This window comes from Tachyglossus aculeatus, chromosome 7, assembly GCF_015852505.1.
Source record: "Tachyglossus aculeatus isolate mTacAcu1 chromosome 7, mTacAcu1.pri, whole genome shotgun sequence".
Lineage (NCBI taxonomy): Eukaryota > Metazoa > Chordata > Mammalia > Monotremata > Tachyglossidae > Tachyglossus > Tachyglossus aculeatus.
The window spans coordinates 58689612-58703915 of NC_052072.1; the positions used below are offsets into that span (position 1 = coordinate 58689612).

General features: G+C 42.4%; 1 protein-coding gene across 1 annotated transcript in view; it reads left to right on the forward strand.

Moving 5' to 3' along the window:
- Positions 1 to 230: 230 nt before the first annotated feature.
- The window catches only part of ABCA12 (ATP binding cassette subfamily A member 12), a 222070-nt gene continuing 207996 nt past the window's right edge, over positions 231 to 14304 (forward strand). The window contains exons 1-2 of the mRNA XM_038748802.1: positions 231 to 299; positions 10727 to 10820. Of these exons, the coding sequence (XP_038604730.1) occupies positions 231 to 299; positions 10727 to 10820 (163 nt within the window). The remainder of the gene's footprint in view (positions 300 to 10726; positions 10821 to 14304) is intronic.

Consider the following 14304-nt stretch of genomic DNA (forward strand, 5'->3'; position numbering starts at 1 on the left):
GGTCCACCTTTCTGGAGGTACAGGCTGTTGAGGATTTCTGTCAGCTAGAGTCAGGAAGAGAGAGTAAAGCAGAGCAAATTGGACTGAGAATTTCCACCCCACAAAAGCTATGCCGTGAGAAGATCTTTACCTGCTCCAACCTGTAAGTTGTTGTTGGGCTGAGGATCGGCTTTTCCTTCCTGACTGCCAGGGGAATAGGAAAGGAATCTTCTCATCTAGAGGCTCGAAAGATGGCTTCACAGTTCCATCAACTTCGGATCCTGGTCTGGAAAAATTGGCTGGGAGTCAAGAGGCAACCGGTGAGTAGAGCGATGAGAGGAAAAGAAACATCTAGGTGGTCGTAAAATACAGGAAGTAAAAGGAAAAGTGTATTGAAGATTTCTCCAAAGGTTGCACTGAGTGCTGCAGAATGCATTGTTCCATCCACCTGCAGTTGAGGGACAAGCCAGAACTTGCTATAAGAAAAAGCAACTGATCTTTCAACAGACAACCAAAATCATTAGTATTCCAAATTGGCTTGCCAAGAACAGGCTATGCCTCGTGAGTGTCTAGGGATCTGAGAATCTTTGACTTTTGTTCTGTGAAACCTTTGGTTCTAACAGGGAATGGAGCGAGATGGAAAGAGGTGAAAGGAAATTCTTGCAGGCAGAGAAGAATGGTCAAGGAAGTGCAGAAGGGGATGAAACTTCGTAGGGAGACCAGAGGCACAAGGAAACTAGTGGAATGAGAATTGAAGCTCGTAGGGTAAGATGTTTGGAAGACAGAGAGCAGAATCCACAGACCAGAAGCACTGGCACACATTGAGCCATGTTTGGCACAGTCTCTCTCTCTTGCTGGGATCATTGCAAAATCCTGCTCTGTTCTTACATAGATGTTGTTGGGATTTTTCAAATTACATGGCAGGTTATTAGATTCTCGACAGATAGTATCCAGGGAGATTGGGCGGGGACTGGCCCTCTACAATTTAAATATCACATGCAGAAGAAGGTTGGAAAACCAGGGAAACTCGAACCGTGGACTCTTTGTAGGCCAAACAAGTAAAAGGTTTACAAATTTTCAGTAGCAAGAATATTTACTAGCACAAGTATTTTTTATCTTTGAAAAGCCAAGATAGCATGTAAATAGCATGTGTTCCACCCCATCAAATATTTTTTTAGGTGCCGAATCTATCCCTACACATTTTAAGATGCCTCACCACATATTACTTAGGTGCTCAAAAGTAGATATATTAGTCACAAGAGAGAAAGATGGACTTCTCACTGGGAGGGGCCTGAGCCTTGAGAGGGAGATTGGGAAAGGACAGGACTGACTTGAAACTGTGGGAATGAATAATTGGGCAAGGCTATCAGGGAACCAAGAAATGTAGGGGATTTTTTTTTCATTAGTCTGAACATGAAAGTGTAGTTTCCAGTCTTCACCATGAACCAAATTAATCCCCCAGGAGAACATGTAGCAGCAGGGAAATTTGACAGGTGGAGCATGTTGCGCTTGTAGTTCAAAAGGTTGAAAGATGATTATTTGAAATGGAGCTAGGGGCAGTCACTAGTGTAGTATAAGGGATTTGTAAGAGTCAATGTCCTTAGAGACAGATAGGACTTTACAACACCTAAATGGCAAAGATTTAAAACCCAAAACATTGCTGTCTGAGAAACTGAGATCAGATTTTCTTTTGTGTCTTTCCATTCATTATGAGGGATCCAGGATACCTTTGATGGGTGTTTCAGTGGGAAATTGACAGTTTTAAAACTTCAGTTTAGAGCTGTAGTTAGGAAACACTACTAAAACAGTCTTCAGAGGTTGGGCAAGGGTTGGTAGGAAGAGTGTTTGATTGTGTTTGTGAATGTGGGCATGGGGAGCAAGGAGATTTGATAGTGCTTCTGGGTAGGAGAATGAAGAAGAAGACAGCATGGCCTAGTGGATAGAGCACAGTCCTGAGAGTCAGAAGGACCAGGATTCTTATTCCAGCTCCATCATTTGTCTGCTATGTGATCTTGGACAAGTCCCTTTACTTTTCTGTGCCTCATCTGTAAAATAGGAATTAAGACCGTGAGCCCCATGTGTGACATGTGCTGTGTCCAACCTGATTAGCTTGTATCCATCCTAGTGCTTAGTACTGGCACAAAGTAAGTGCTTAACAAATACCATTTAGAAAACTTGCGATTAAGCATTGGAGAATTGAGTGGAGGCAGGAAAATGAGGAGAGAAGGCATTTGGATTTAGAAAATGGGGAGGTAGCTGGGGAAGTGGAGATTGCTGAAAGGAAATGGGAGACAATGGGTTAAGAGACAAATGGAAACTGGCTATGAAGGGCAGGTTAAAGATAGAACAAAATCTAATGATAGTTGTGAAATAAATGTGCTAGAGAACATGGACAGAATGAAATCAGGAATGAAGAATAAGCTGGGAAACAGAATAGATCAAGTCTTCTCCTTGAGATAATGAACCTCCAAATCACATTTGGAAACAGTTCTTCAAAAAACCTTATTCCCCATCTGTTCCCTTCTTGAATTGTTTTGAGGTGTCCCAGGGTTTGGAATCCATGTGTCAATAGTCAAAAAAAAGAAACCAGGAAGAGGATAATAATGAAAAAAGCAAGAGTAGACTAGGGAAAACAGAGGCAATTATTCACAGGGTCAACAGATGCAAAATGTGAGCAGCACTGGCAGTCAGAGGACCTGTCTTCTAATCTCAGTTCTGCCACCTGGTTGGTGTACGACCTTGGACAAGTCACTTAGTTTTCTGTGCCTGTTTCCTCATCTGTAAAATGGGGACCTGTTCTCCCTCCTACTCAGACGGGAAGCCATGTAGGACAGGAACTGTGACAGACCTGATTATCTTTTCTCTACTTCAGAACTTAATACACTTCTTGGCACATAGGAAGTGCTTAACAACTACTATTATTACTATTATTATCATCATCATTATTGTGATCATTTTTATTATTAAGATCAAGAAAAAGGAAACCAGCAATGTCAGGTAAAATTAACTTGCACTGTTTCATTTGTCAAATAGATGTGTTTTATAAAGGGAGTTAGAATGGAGTAATGGAGATGGCAGGTTGCTCAGCACAAGTGAGGTCTGTTTGAAATTTTGGTTTGGCTCAGGTAAGGGAACAAATCAATCAATCAATGAATCATGTTCATTGGCTGCTGTGCGCAGAACACTATACTAAGCTCTTGGGAGAATACAGTATAATAGAGTCAGTAGACATGTTTCCTGACCGTAATGGGCTTATAGTATGGAGAGGGAGACAGACAGTAATATACAAATGTAGGTAGGCAGCAAATGTAAGTAGGCCGAAGTCTTGGTGAAACACTCAACTTCAGCTCATCTGGAGGGATAGGAATTAAAGTGGTTGAAGATGGGGCATCTACCAAACTGAGTAGTTGGGCCTAGCAGAACCCTTATGGAGAAGACTCAGGAGATCACCCAGAACTGAATCATTAATAGCAGGTAGTTTCAAGGTTAATTTATTATTAGCTAATTCATCCAATGAAATATTCTGTTCCAGAGCTAGGCACTGTTCCAAACCAACTGAGCCCCACAACGTGAGTTCATGGCCTAGTCCGAAGAACAAAGGCCAAAGACACAGATCTAGGACTCTAAATTATTTACCTTCCATCCAAGTTAAAGAGACCAGGCCCAGTCAGAATGATCAAATATTATTTAAGTCAGTAGGAAAAGAGGTGGTCTGACATATGTGAAGGGGGAGGGAGTTACAGACCAGGGGGAGGATGTGGGCACAGGTCGGTAATGCGATAGATTGAAGTTCAGAGGTTTTGCAGAAGCTCTGCTCTCTGATTCCTTTTCTCTTTCCCACTGAGGTGGTGTTAGGTAGGTCAGGAAGGAGGCTCCTCAGAGATGCAGAGGAGAGCCTGTGCTATCCTAATCGACTACATAAATGAGAGATGGATTTTGGTTGATTGCTTTCAATTGCTAGGTCTTCTGTTCACCACTTCCTTCTCTCTTCTCCCAGTAAAGAAGAGCAACAGGAACGTAAACTTATGCCTTGGGCAGGGATTGTGTCTGTTGCACTGTTCTGTTCTTAGGACAAGTGCTCAATAAATATGATTAATTGATTGACTGACTGGACCTATAGAAGCCTTGGGGGAGACTGGCAGCCAGAGCTGGAGATCTCAACAGGTCTCCTGCTCCTTCTGCCTCAAGCTATATTGGGTCTGCTGCCAACATGGCTGTCCCCCTGCCATAGCTCATGCCCCCGTCGTATGGGCACCACCAGATCTTGATACTGTTTCATCTGGACTCATCCATGCTGATCATGGCCAGGCTCAGCTACTCTCCGACGTCTGTCTAAATTAGAGAGGTGCGATGACCCACTTCGGGCGGAAGAGTCACACAGTTTGGGGGTCCCTTGCCCCCACCCAAAAAGAGGGACTGGTTAAATTTCAGCTTCTGGTTGGCGTGGTGGGAGGGGATAAGGATCACTGAGGAAATGGTGGTGGTTGTGCTCGTAGCTGGGAAATGGAAGACAGGCAGAGAGATTGCTTAGGCCTTCCTCTACTGCTGTCATTGCCACCAGCGTGGCTGGTCTGGCATTTCTAAGGCTGTCTCCTGGATGCTTCCAGTGCTTCCATTCTGAGTTTCAGTCTTGTCAAGAAATTCCCTGGCACAACCTGTGAGGTGGACACTATAGGAGAGGTCTGAGTGGTGGTGGCAGCAGCACGAGGGCTCTCCCCATCTAGACCCCTCATTGTGGGCAGGGAATATATCTGTTATATTTCTGTAGTATACTCTCCTAAGCCCTTAGTACAGTGCTCTACACAATGTAAGTGCTCAATAAATATAATTCACAGACTCTGTGTGTGTGTGTGTGTGTGTGCGTGTGTGTGTGTATTCAGGACTACATATCTGGGCTTGAGTTTGTGGATTCTCTCCTGCTGTCTGTCTTCCATCTCTTCATTTTCCTCTGTCTCTTTTCTCTCTCTGTCCCTCTTGCTTTCTTTGCCACTTGCCTGCTGTGTGACCATTGGCAAATCTCTTAACTTCTCTGAGCCTCAGATTCCTCATTTGTAAAATGGGTAGTCAATGCCTGTTCTCCCTCCTCCTTAGACTGTGACCCCCATGTGGGTCAGGTACTATGCCTATTCTGATTGTTTTGCATCTACCCCAGAGCTTAGTGCTGTGCTTTGAACACAGTAAGGGTTTAACATATCCCACAGTTATTCAATCAGTGGTATTTATTGAGCATTTACCATATGCAGAGCACTGTACTGAGTGCTTGGCACTGTAGTAAACACATTATTATTATTATATTCCTATCCTTCTTTGTTCTGCTTTTTCTCTGTCTCTTCCCTTTAGTTTCTGGCTCAATCTTTCCGCCTTCTTTCTTGGTTTTCAGCCCCAACCCCAGGAGTCCCCACTCCCATTCCACTGTGACTTCTAAGTATTGACAGAATTATTTTACCTTGTACATGGTGAACCCCGTAAACACTGCAGCTGTCTAGGGCCAAGAAAATCTCTACTAACCTCGTCTTTGAAAATGTCCTCAAAATAATAGAGGGCGTTGCTTAGTGGAAAGAGCATGGGGTTGGGAGTCAGAGGACATAGGTTCTTTTCCTGACTCCACCACTTGTCTGCTGTGTGATCTTGGGCAAGGCACTTTACTTCTCTGTGCCTCAGTTACCTCATCTGTAAAATGGGGATTAAGACTGTGAGCCCCACGTGGGACGGCCTGATTACCTTGCATCTACCCCAGCGCTTAGGACATTGCTTGGCACATAGTAAGCATTTAACATGCACCACAATTATTATTATTATTATCTTGTTGTGAGAGGGGAGAGACATATGAGAGCTAAGGGAGATCAGAGAGTACTATTTGCCGGGGCATGGAAATTGAGAGAATCCTAGTGAAAATAATAATAGTGCAATTTGTTAAGTACTTTCTATGTGCCAAGCAGCAGGGGAAGCTATGTGGTCCTAGTAGAAAGAGCAGGGTCCTGGGAATCAAAGGACTCGAGTTCTAATCCCATGTCTATTGCTTACCAGCTGTATGACCTTAGCCAAGTCACTTAACGTATTGTGCGTTAACTCATCTGCAAAATAGGGACTCAATTCCTGTTCTCTTGTCTACATGTTTGGTTTTGTTGTCTGTTTCCCCCTTCTAGACTGTGAGCCCATGGTTGGATAGGGATTGTCTCTATCTGTTGCCGACTTGTACTTCCCAAGCGCTTAGTACAGTGCTCTGCACACAGTAAGTGTTCAATAAATACAATTGAATGAATGAATGAATACTTAGACTGTGAACCCCACATGAGACCTGATTATCTTGAATCTACCCCAGTGCTTAGTACAATGCTTGACACATAGTAAGTTATTAACAAATACCATTAATATTATTACAATTATTATTATTTTGCAATGAACTGAGCACTGTATTAGATACAAGTTAACCAGAACAGCCTCAGGTTCCTGCCCCACATGGAGTACTCACAGTCTGAATAGGAGGGAGAACAGATATTGAATCCCCATTTTGTAGATGAGGAGACTGAGGCACAGGGAAGTTAGGTGACTTGCCCAGGGTCACACAGAAGGCAACTGGCAGAGCAGGGATTAGAACCCAAGTCCTCTGACTCCCAAGTCTCTACCTTTTTCACTAGGCCACGTTGCTTTTCCCAAAGTGAAGTGATTGTCGAGTGGACAGATAGAGGCACTGGAGGGTTCATCTTTAACTATGAGGTTGGGTACATCACGAGGCGGGCTACATCGAGTTGTTCTGGGAAGTGTTCTATCACTACTGTTGGAGGGAGACAGAGTCCTGGGGTGGATGGATGGATGGACTATGGATCTGACCCAATGATGCCATGACTAACCTGATCTTGTGGCACCTCCAAAATTATACAGCAGGGATTCTTTCCTCTTTGTCTTTTCCTTTTCCTTCTCTACTTTTGTTCTTTATTCTTCTATCTTTTCTCAGATCCTTGCTTCAAAGAGAAATGCCGAAAACTCAGTGATGGAGGGCTGAAGTTTCGGAATCCCACACTGGAACTGTATAGATATGCAAAAGCATCAAGGACAAACCAATACCAACAAGACCATTTAGCTCTCATGCCTTAAAGATATCATTATGGTTCAGGAACCTAGGAAAAATTTAAAACTCTCTCCACTCTCCCCTTCAAAATAAGTGTTCCAAACATCTATGTCATTGGGATCGTATGGGGAAATTGAAGCAATAGCTTCAACCTAAGGAGACTTTTTAACCTTTCCATGCAAACGTGCTAAAGTCAGCCTATATTTTAGGCCAGTCTCTACACCCTTCCTCTGAAGTATATCGATTTCAATTTAACAAGCTGAACTAAACTCTCAAAAAGGATTTCCAAATAAAGTGGGCTTCCCTGAGAGCAATGCTTCTATGAAAAAGGTATTTTTTTTTACAGTTGACTTTGTGCCTCAGTTTGCAACCTTGGCATTTGCAAGATCAGAATAGTAGAGATTTTGGCCCTCATTATCTGCACAATATCTTTTGCGCGTGAATACCCTCCAGGTTTTCCTGACCTGAAAAATCCTGAGGGACAATCTCATGATACAAAGCTTTCTGGTGAGGGGTTAGTTTGGACAGCACCTGGAAAAAATGAGGGCCACTGACACTTCATATCCTAATGAGTTTATGTTTCCAAGTTGGTCTAAAATAATAGCAATAGTGTTTTTTTGTTAAGCGCTTACTATGTGCCAGGCACTTAACTAAGCACTGGGGTGGATGCAAGTAAATCAGATTGGACAGAGTCTTTGTACCATATGGGGCTCACAGTCGTAATTCCCATTTTACAGATGAGGTAATTGAGATGCACAGAGAAGTGAAGTGACTTGCTCAAGGATGCACAGCAGACAAGTGCGGAACTGGGATTAGAATTCATGACCTTCTGAATCCACTCCACCAAGCTACTAAACCAAGCAAAAGTTAACAAAATCAATTAGGGACTCTAATTCAACCCAAAGACTGATTTTCTATTTTTTGGCAATTCCCTAACTGTTTATACTAGACCAGAGTTTGGATGAATATTCCAGTTGGAACATAGCCACCTGCTTAACAAATACTATTTTGAAAAATGAAATATAGGTCCTCCTTTCCTACCTTGCACGGTGAGCCCCATGTAAGATGGGGACTGTGTCTACACTGGTTGAATTGTATCTACTCCAACACTTAGCAGAGTGCTTGGAACTTAGAAAGGACATAAATACCACAATGATTTTATTATTATTAGATTTGAGACCATGAGGGTATTTAAAAGAGAACAAATGATACAATATAGAATGCAGAATACATTTTATATTCCTCATTTTTAAAAAAGACATCAGTCTTTGATGGGAAATCCTTCTTCATTAGCTAAATCAGAAAATAAATGAGAACAATCATGCATTTTTAGACTTTGGCCCTTCTGAAACGAACAGCTTTAGTAACAATACCATCTGGAATTATTTTATTCATGTGCTTGACATCAATTATCTTATTTTATCCACAGCATCCCTGTGAGGAAAGGAGAGGTAGGGCTTATCATCATCATATTATGGACGAGGAAACTAAGACCCAGAGAGTTTTGATGACTTGCCTGAGGTTACTTAGCAGTTCAGTACAGAGTTGAGTTTTGAATGGAGGTCTCTAGCTTTCCAGTCCCGTCCTTCCTTCGCGAGGCCAGATGTGGCTAAGTATGGAGGATTTGTTAATGTTCTAATCAGGCTTTCCACACACTAGACCACACACTGTTTGACTTTGGGCAAGTCACTGAACTTCTCTGTAAAGTGGGGATTCAATGATCTGCTCTCCTGCTCCTTAGACTGTGAGACTGATCTGATTTATTATTCCTATCCCAAGGCTTAGCATGGAGTTTTGCACACAGTAAGCACTTAATAATTACTATTATTAGTATTTTGACAAAACCAGGGTAATCAATGAGACTGGGGGCTCTAGGGAGACAAGGCAAAGGAGGAAGATCAGGGAGGACCAGATTGGGAGGGAGGAAGGGGAAAAGTGAGGGAGGAGAAAAGAAAGAGGGAAGGGTGAGGAGGAACAAGAAGTAAATAGAAGAAAGGGAAAAGAAGCCGGGGAATGAAAAAGGGAAAGGAGAAGCAAGGAATCAGGAGAGAAATATGGGACTTTTCTCCTCTTCTGATGCTGCTTACTGTTTGGCTTAATGGGTAGAGCACAGACCTGGGAGATAGAGGACCTAGGTTCTTGTCCTGGCTCCGCCGCTTGTCTGCTGGGTGACCTTCACTTCACTTCTCTGGGCCTCAGTTACCTCATCTGTAAAGTGGGGATTGAGATTGGGAGCTCAACATGGGACAAGGACTGCGTCTATCCTGATTTGCTTGTATCCACCCCAGCGGTTAGAACAGTTCCTGACACCTAGTAAGCACTTAACAAATACCATAATCGTTATCATCATTATTACTATCCCCCTTTGACCCATGCTGTCCACTACCATCAGATTCCAATTACTGCCACATAATCCCAATGGTTAAACCAGGCTGGAGGGCTCTTGGTGCTGCTGAAATCTACTGCCACATCCTGCCGAGACCCTCTTCTCTGGGTCAGGAGGGAGTGGCTAGGGACGGTAGCCACCATGGCAAAGACAGCCAAACAATTCCCCTGGCTACACCCAAACTGGCCCTTCCACTAATTGAAGTTGCTGACCAGGCCAGGTGACGGTGCTTGCCGTCATGTCAGAAACTACTTCTGTGGCTGGAAGTGTTAGTTCAGCTGGTATCACAAAGTAGCCACCTCTCTTCCATATCTTCAGCAGCCAGTAACCTCCTCCACCACCCTCAGGCCCCTACCTTGATGCTGGGGCCAAGCAGGTTTCTTGGATTACCACTCTGGCCTGAGGAGGATTTTCATGGGTGACCTTTCAGGTTTCAGGACAGAAGCCCAAACACCGCAGTCATCCCTCCCCATTTGTGACAACTGGTCCCCTTATTCAAGGCCTCATGGTTAGCCCACCAGTGTGAGGTTGTGAAGATTGGCCACGATGTTCACGTGAGAAAAGTGGATCATCCAGCCAGCCATAGTGATGCCCAGTCTGGAAAATGGGGAAGGAGAGTAGGGGAAGAGAAAGGGTATGATCTGAATCCCAGATTGAAAGCAGAACGTGGACGACAAAGCTTTGTGTTTACTTTTATGAATTGTGGCCAAATGACCAGTTTGTGTCATTCCAGTGTATTTCTTTTTCTTCCTATGCTCCTTACAAACCTTTATTAAATTATTTTAGAATATAGGCCTGGGAGTCAGAAGGATCTGGGTTCTAATCCTGACTCCTTCACCTGTCCATTGTGTGCCCTTGGGCAACTCACTTCACTTCTCTGTGCCTCAGTTACCTCATCTGTAAAATGGGGATTAAGATTGTAAACCCCGTGTGGGACAAGGACTGAGTCCAACCCAATTTGCTTGGATCCAACCCAGTGCTTAGTACAGTGTCTGGCACATAGTAAGCATTTAACAAATACCACAATTATTATTATTAATAGAATTTTTCTTATCACTGAAATAATAGACATTTAACCTCAATAGAATACCACCCTGCCCCTGACTATAAAATCAGCTTGCATCATAGTCCCTCTTCTAAAGTTATAATTTATTCTATATGTAATGTAATGCATAATGTATCACTGAGGCAGACAATCACCTACACTGAATGGAAATAACAGAGCACATATGACTCCATTTTCTGATCAAACTCCAGTGACGTAAATAACATTTCCTATTATTATTTTACAGCTCTGGTCGCTTGTTCTGATTTTATGGCCGGTAATCATTTTCATAATATTGGCTATTACACGGACCAAGTTCCCTCCAACCGCAAAACCGACATGTAAGTAATTGAGACGTTTCTTTATCGTTTGGATTTGGTTTCATATTCCAGTGGCCTATGTGGCCTAAGTATTGCTTTCCTATGTAGTGCTTAGTTTTGTGTTTTGCAAGATGTGCTTTAGCCTCCATATTTGGACTGTAGAAATTATTCCTGTGTTTCGGGAGTCTTTGACCGATTTTGATTTAGTAGAAAAAACAGTTTTCTCAGTTCTCTACTGAAATCCATTTTATCTATAGTAGACATAGTACAAACTTACCATAGGGTAAAGAACTGAAATAAACATTTTACAGTTTTTTTATGGTATTAGTTAAGCGCCTACTATGTGCCAGGTACCATTCTAAACATTGGGGTAGATACAAGATAAGCAGGATGGACACAGTCCCTGTTCCACATGGGGCTCAAAATCTTAATCCCCGTTTTACAGATGAGGTAAGTGAGGCACAGAGAAGTGAAGGGACTTGCCCAAGGTCACATAGGAGACAAGTGATGGAGGCAGGATTAGAACCCAGGTCCTTCTCACTAGCAGGCCCATGCTCTATCCACTAGGCCATGCTGCTTCTCTGTATCTACAGTTGTGTTACTTGTTCGCCTTCTCAGTGATTAAGTAGAATCTTATCAATGAGAGATGCTCCATGGCTAATGTAAAAAAGTCTGGGCCTGGGTGCCAGAGGACCAGAGTTCTAATCCCAGCTCTGCCTTGTGCCTACAGTGTAGCCTTTGCCCAGTCACTTGACTTCTCTCTGTCTCGATTTCCTGCTCTGTAAATTGGGAATTAAGTACCTCTTCTCTCTCCCCATTAGACTGTGAACCCCATTTGGGACAGGGATGTGATCGGGCATGATTATCTTGTCTCTAGTACAGTACTTGACACATAGTAAGCACGTAACATATGCCACTATTATTATTATTAGCAATTGGTCAAGGACTTTCAAAAATGGTTCCAGAGGATGTGACTGCCCTTCATTCCTTGATCTTGGGTGCATGTGGCAGATTAAATGGGGTAGAATATCGTACCTGGACCTTTTATTCTTAATACCCATGGGGGACACTGAAAGTAAAAAGGGCTCAGATGGATTCTCTCAGTCAAGAAGCATTTATAACTGTTCCCTTAACCGTGAATTCCTTGAACTGAACTGATCTGACTTTCTTTGCAAACTGTTTATTCGATGGCTTTGTCAGAAATAAAGAAATGCAGAAGATCTGCAGATTCCTTTTAATATTAAGGGGAAAGATTGAATCTACTGCATGGTGGAACTACTTTACAAAAGTAGCCTTGGAGAAAAGTTGCTTTGTTCATCTTATGTCAGATTCTAAAAGGGAGGTGAGAGCCGGCATTGCATTTTTGGTAGCACAATTCAAGCATTACTTCAATTCAGTATCTTGTTCAAATAAAAATCTTCCAGTCTATGTTGAAGTACTTTATTCCTTGGACTTGCAGTCTGGTTTAGATTTGTTTATTGTGCAAAAATACTGAGATGTAGGTCTTGTCACACTGATTTGTGTGGGCTAAACTTTGATTTTAACCAAGTAGAACTTTATAGTGTTGCATTCCAGATAGTAGACTGTAGACTTGACCGGAAATCCCCTGGACAGAAAGGTCACTGTGGGAAGGGCACGTGTCTGCCAACTCTGTTGTATTGTACGCTCCCAAGCTCTTACTGTAATGCTGTGTACACAGAAAGTGATTAACAAATCCCGTTAATTGATTGATAGTAAGGTTAATTTTTTTTTGGACAACAGTGGTAAAAAGAATCTTGCTGTTTCCCAGGAGGTCCTCTTTAACCGGACTTATGCCCTGGTTTCGGGGAAAATCACTATCATGAGACATTGCTGCCATTGCTTAGGAAGCTCATAATGTCAAGACCCACAGCCAGGAACAGCCAGGTGGATGCATGATCCTTTACGGGACCAATCGCGTTCAGCCTCATCTTCAAATGTCGTCATATTATCGGTCTTTGTCGGAGCCCAATGTAAAAACCAAGCATCTTTGTTTTTCAGTGTCTAAGCGCTCCCTGTCTCTGGTGAACCCTATCAATCTCCCTGCCTGAAATAGAGTGTATAATATGATTCCCCCATTGTATATGGTGAAATGCAAGTGCTAATTAACATGAAAAAGGAGTCTGTGAGGCATGCAAGTGTAGAAGGAATGCTAATTGACAGCTTGCTGAGGATGTTAACAGAATGACTGTTACAGTCAAACTTCAGTAATTGGCAGGAGTTCATTTTTCCACCTATTTGTTGAAAGTTTTCAGACATATTGAGAATTAGGAGAACTCTGTACATCAAAAAATAATGGGGATAGAAGGGTTAAAAGTATAAGCAGGATGATATCGTTCTGAGGGATCAGGCCTGGGAAACAAAATTATTGAGGAAAATAGTGAGTTAATAATTCCATTAAAGTAGGTTACTTTTAGAAAGAAAAAGGTAAAAGAAAGTGGTTAGTACATTACTATAAACCAGATCATTTCCTGTCTCAAAACTGGGAGTCTGTCTATATATAATGTCCAAGAGAAAAGAATGGCCATTGCTCATTATGAAGCTATCGTAATAATTACCCTTACACTAACCGTCTTTACATTACGAGGTTAGGAAGGAAGAAAATTACAGTGTGACCAATTTTAAAAGGCCCCACTGAACCAGAACACCTGGCTTCTCTGAAGAAATAAGGGATCTTCAGTCCAATTACTTATATTCTCACTCATTCTCTTCCTTGGGTGCAAGTTTTGTCTGATTCTGAAAAAACAGGCTTGGATTACATAAAATGCAGAATTGGGTAACTAAGTGGCTTTTGTGGAATTTAATTTCTGGGGCTAGTCTGGGCTTGACTGGGGAGATGGGTCGGGCAGGATATTGCTGGTGAAGAGTTTTTCCTCTACCAGGAGAAGGGAAGTGATCATTTGGAAATGATAGGACAGCTTGGCTGGACACAGTTTGGATTTGATGCATTTATAGCTTTAATGATGCTTCCGTTCCATTCCATTTTCAATGCAAGGCCGTTTTGTCAGAAGTCAAAAAAGTTGGCCTTTTAAACTTAAGAACATTTTAGATTTAAAACTATAGCTTAAAAGGTAGAAATAGAGCACAGTGTGATTATTTCCTGAACATCAATCCTGAGATGTAGACATATTGGAAGCAGAAGTGCCAAAATAGGCTCAGACACATTTTCCAAAGTCCCTGCAGTCTTTACGGCACTCTGCTTATTTCTGGGTGAGTCAGGGTAGCTAGTGAGTCATGACTATTAACTCTTGCTCAGGTTTGTTAAATGCCTGACTGGGTTATACAGGCTTCTTCAATGCCATCTGGGTAATAGGACGATGTAATTGTCCTTGAGTTGAATCCCTAGCTGAAAATAAGGCCTTGGCTATCAGAGGAGAGGTTGTGTACATTTGTACGATTGAAGCTGTACACATAATGGCTTAAGTAAACCATCCCTTTGAATACTCCATAAGTCTTCATTCCTGGTTATGCATTGTGCCACATTTGG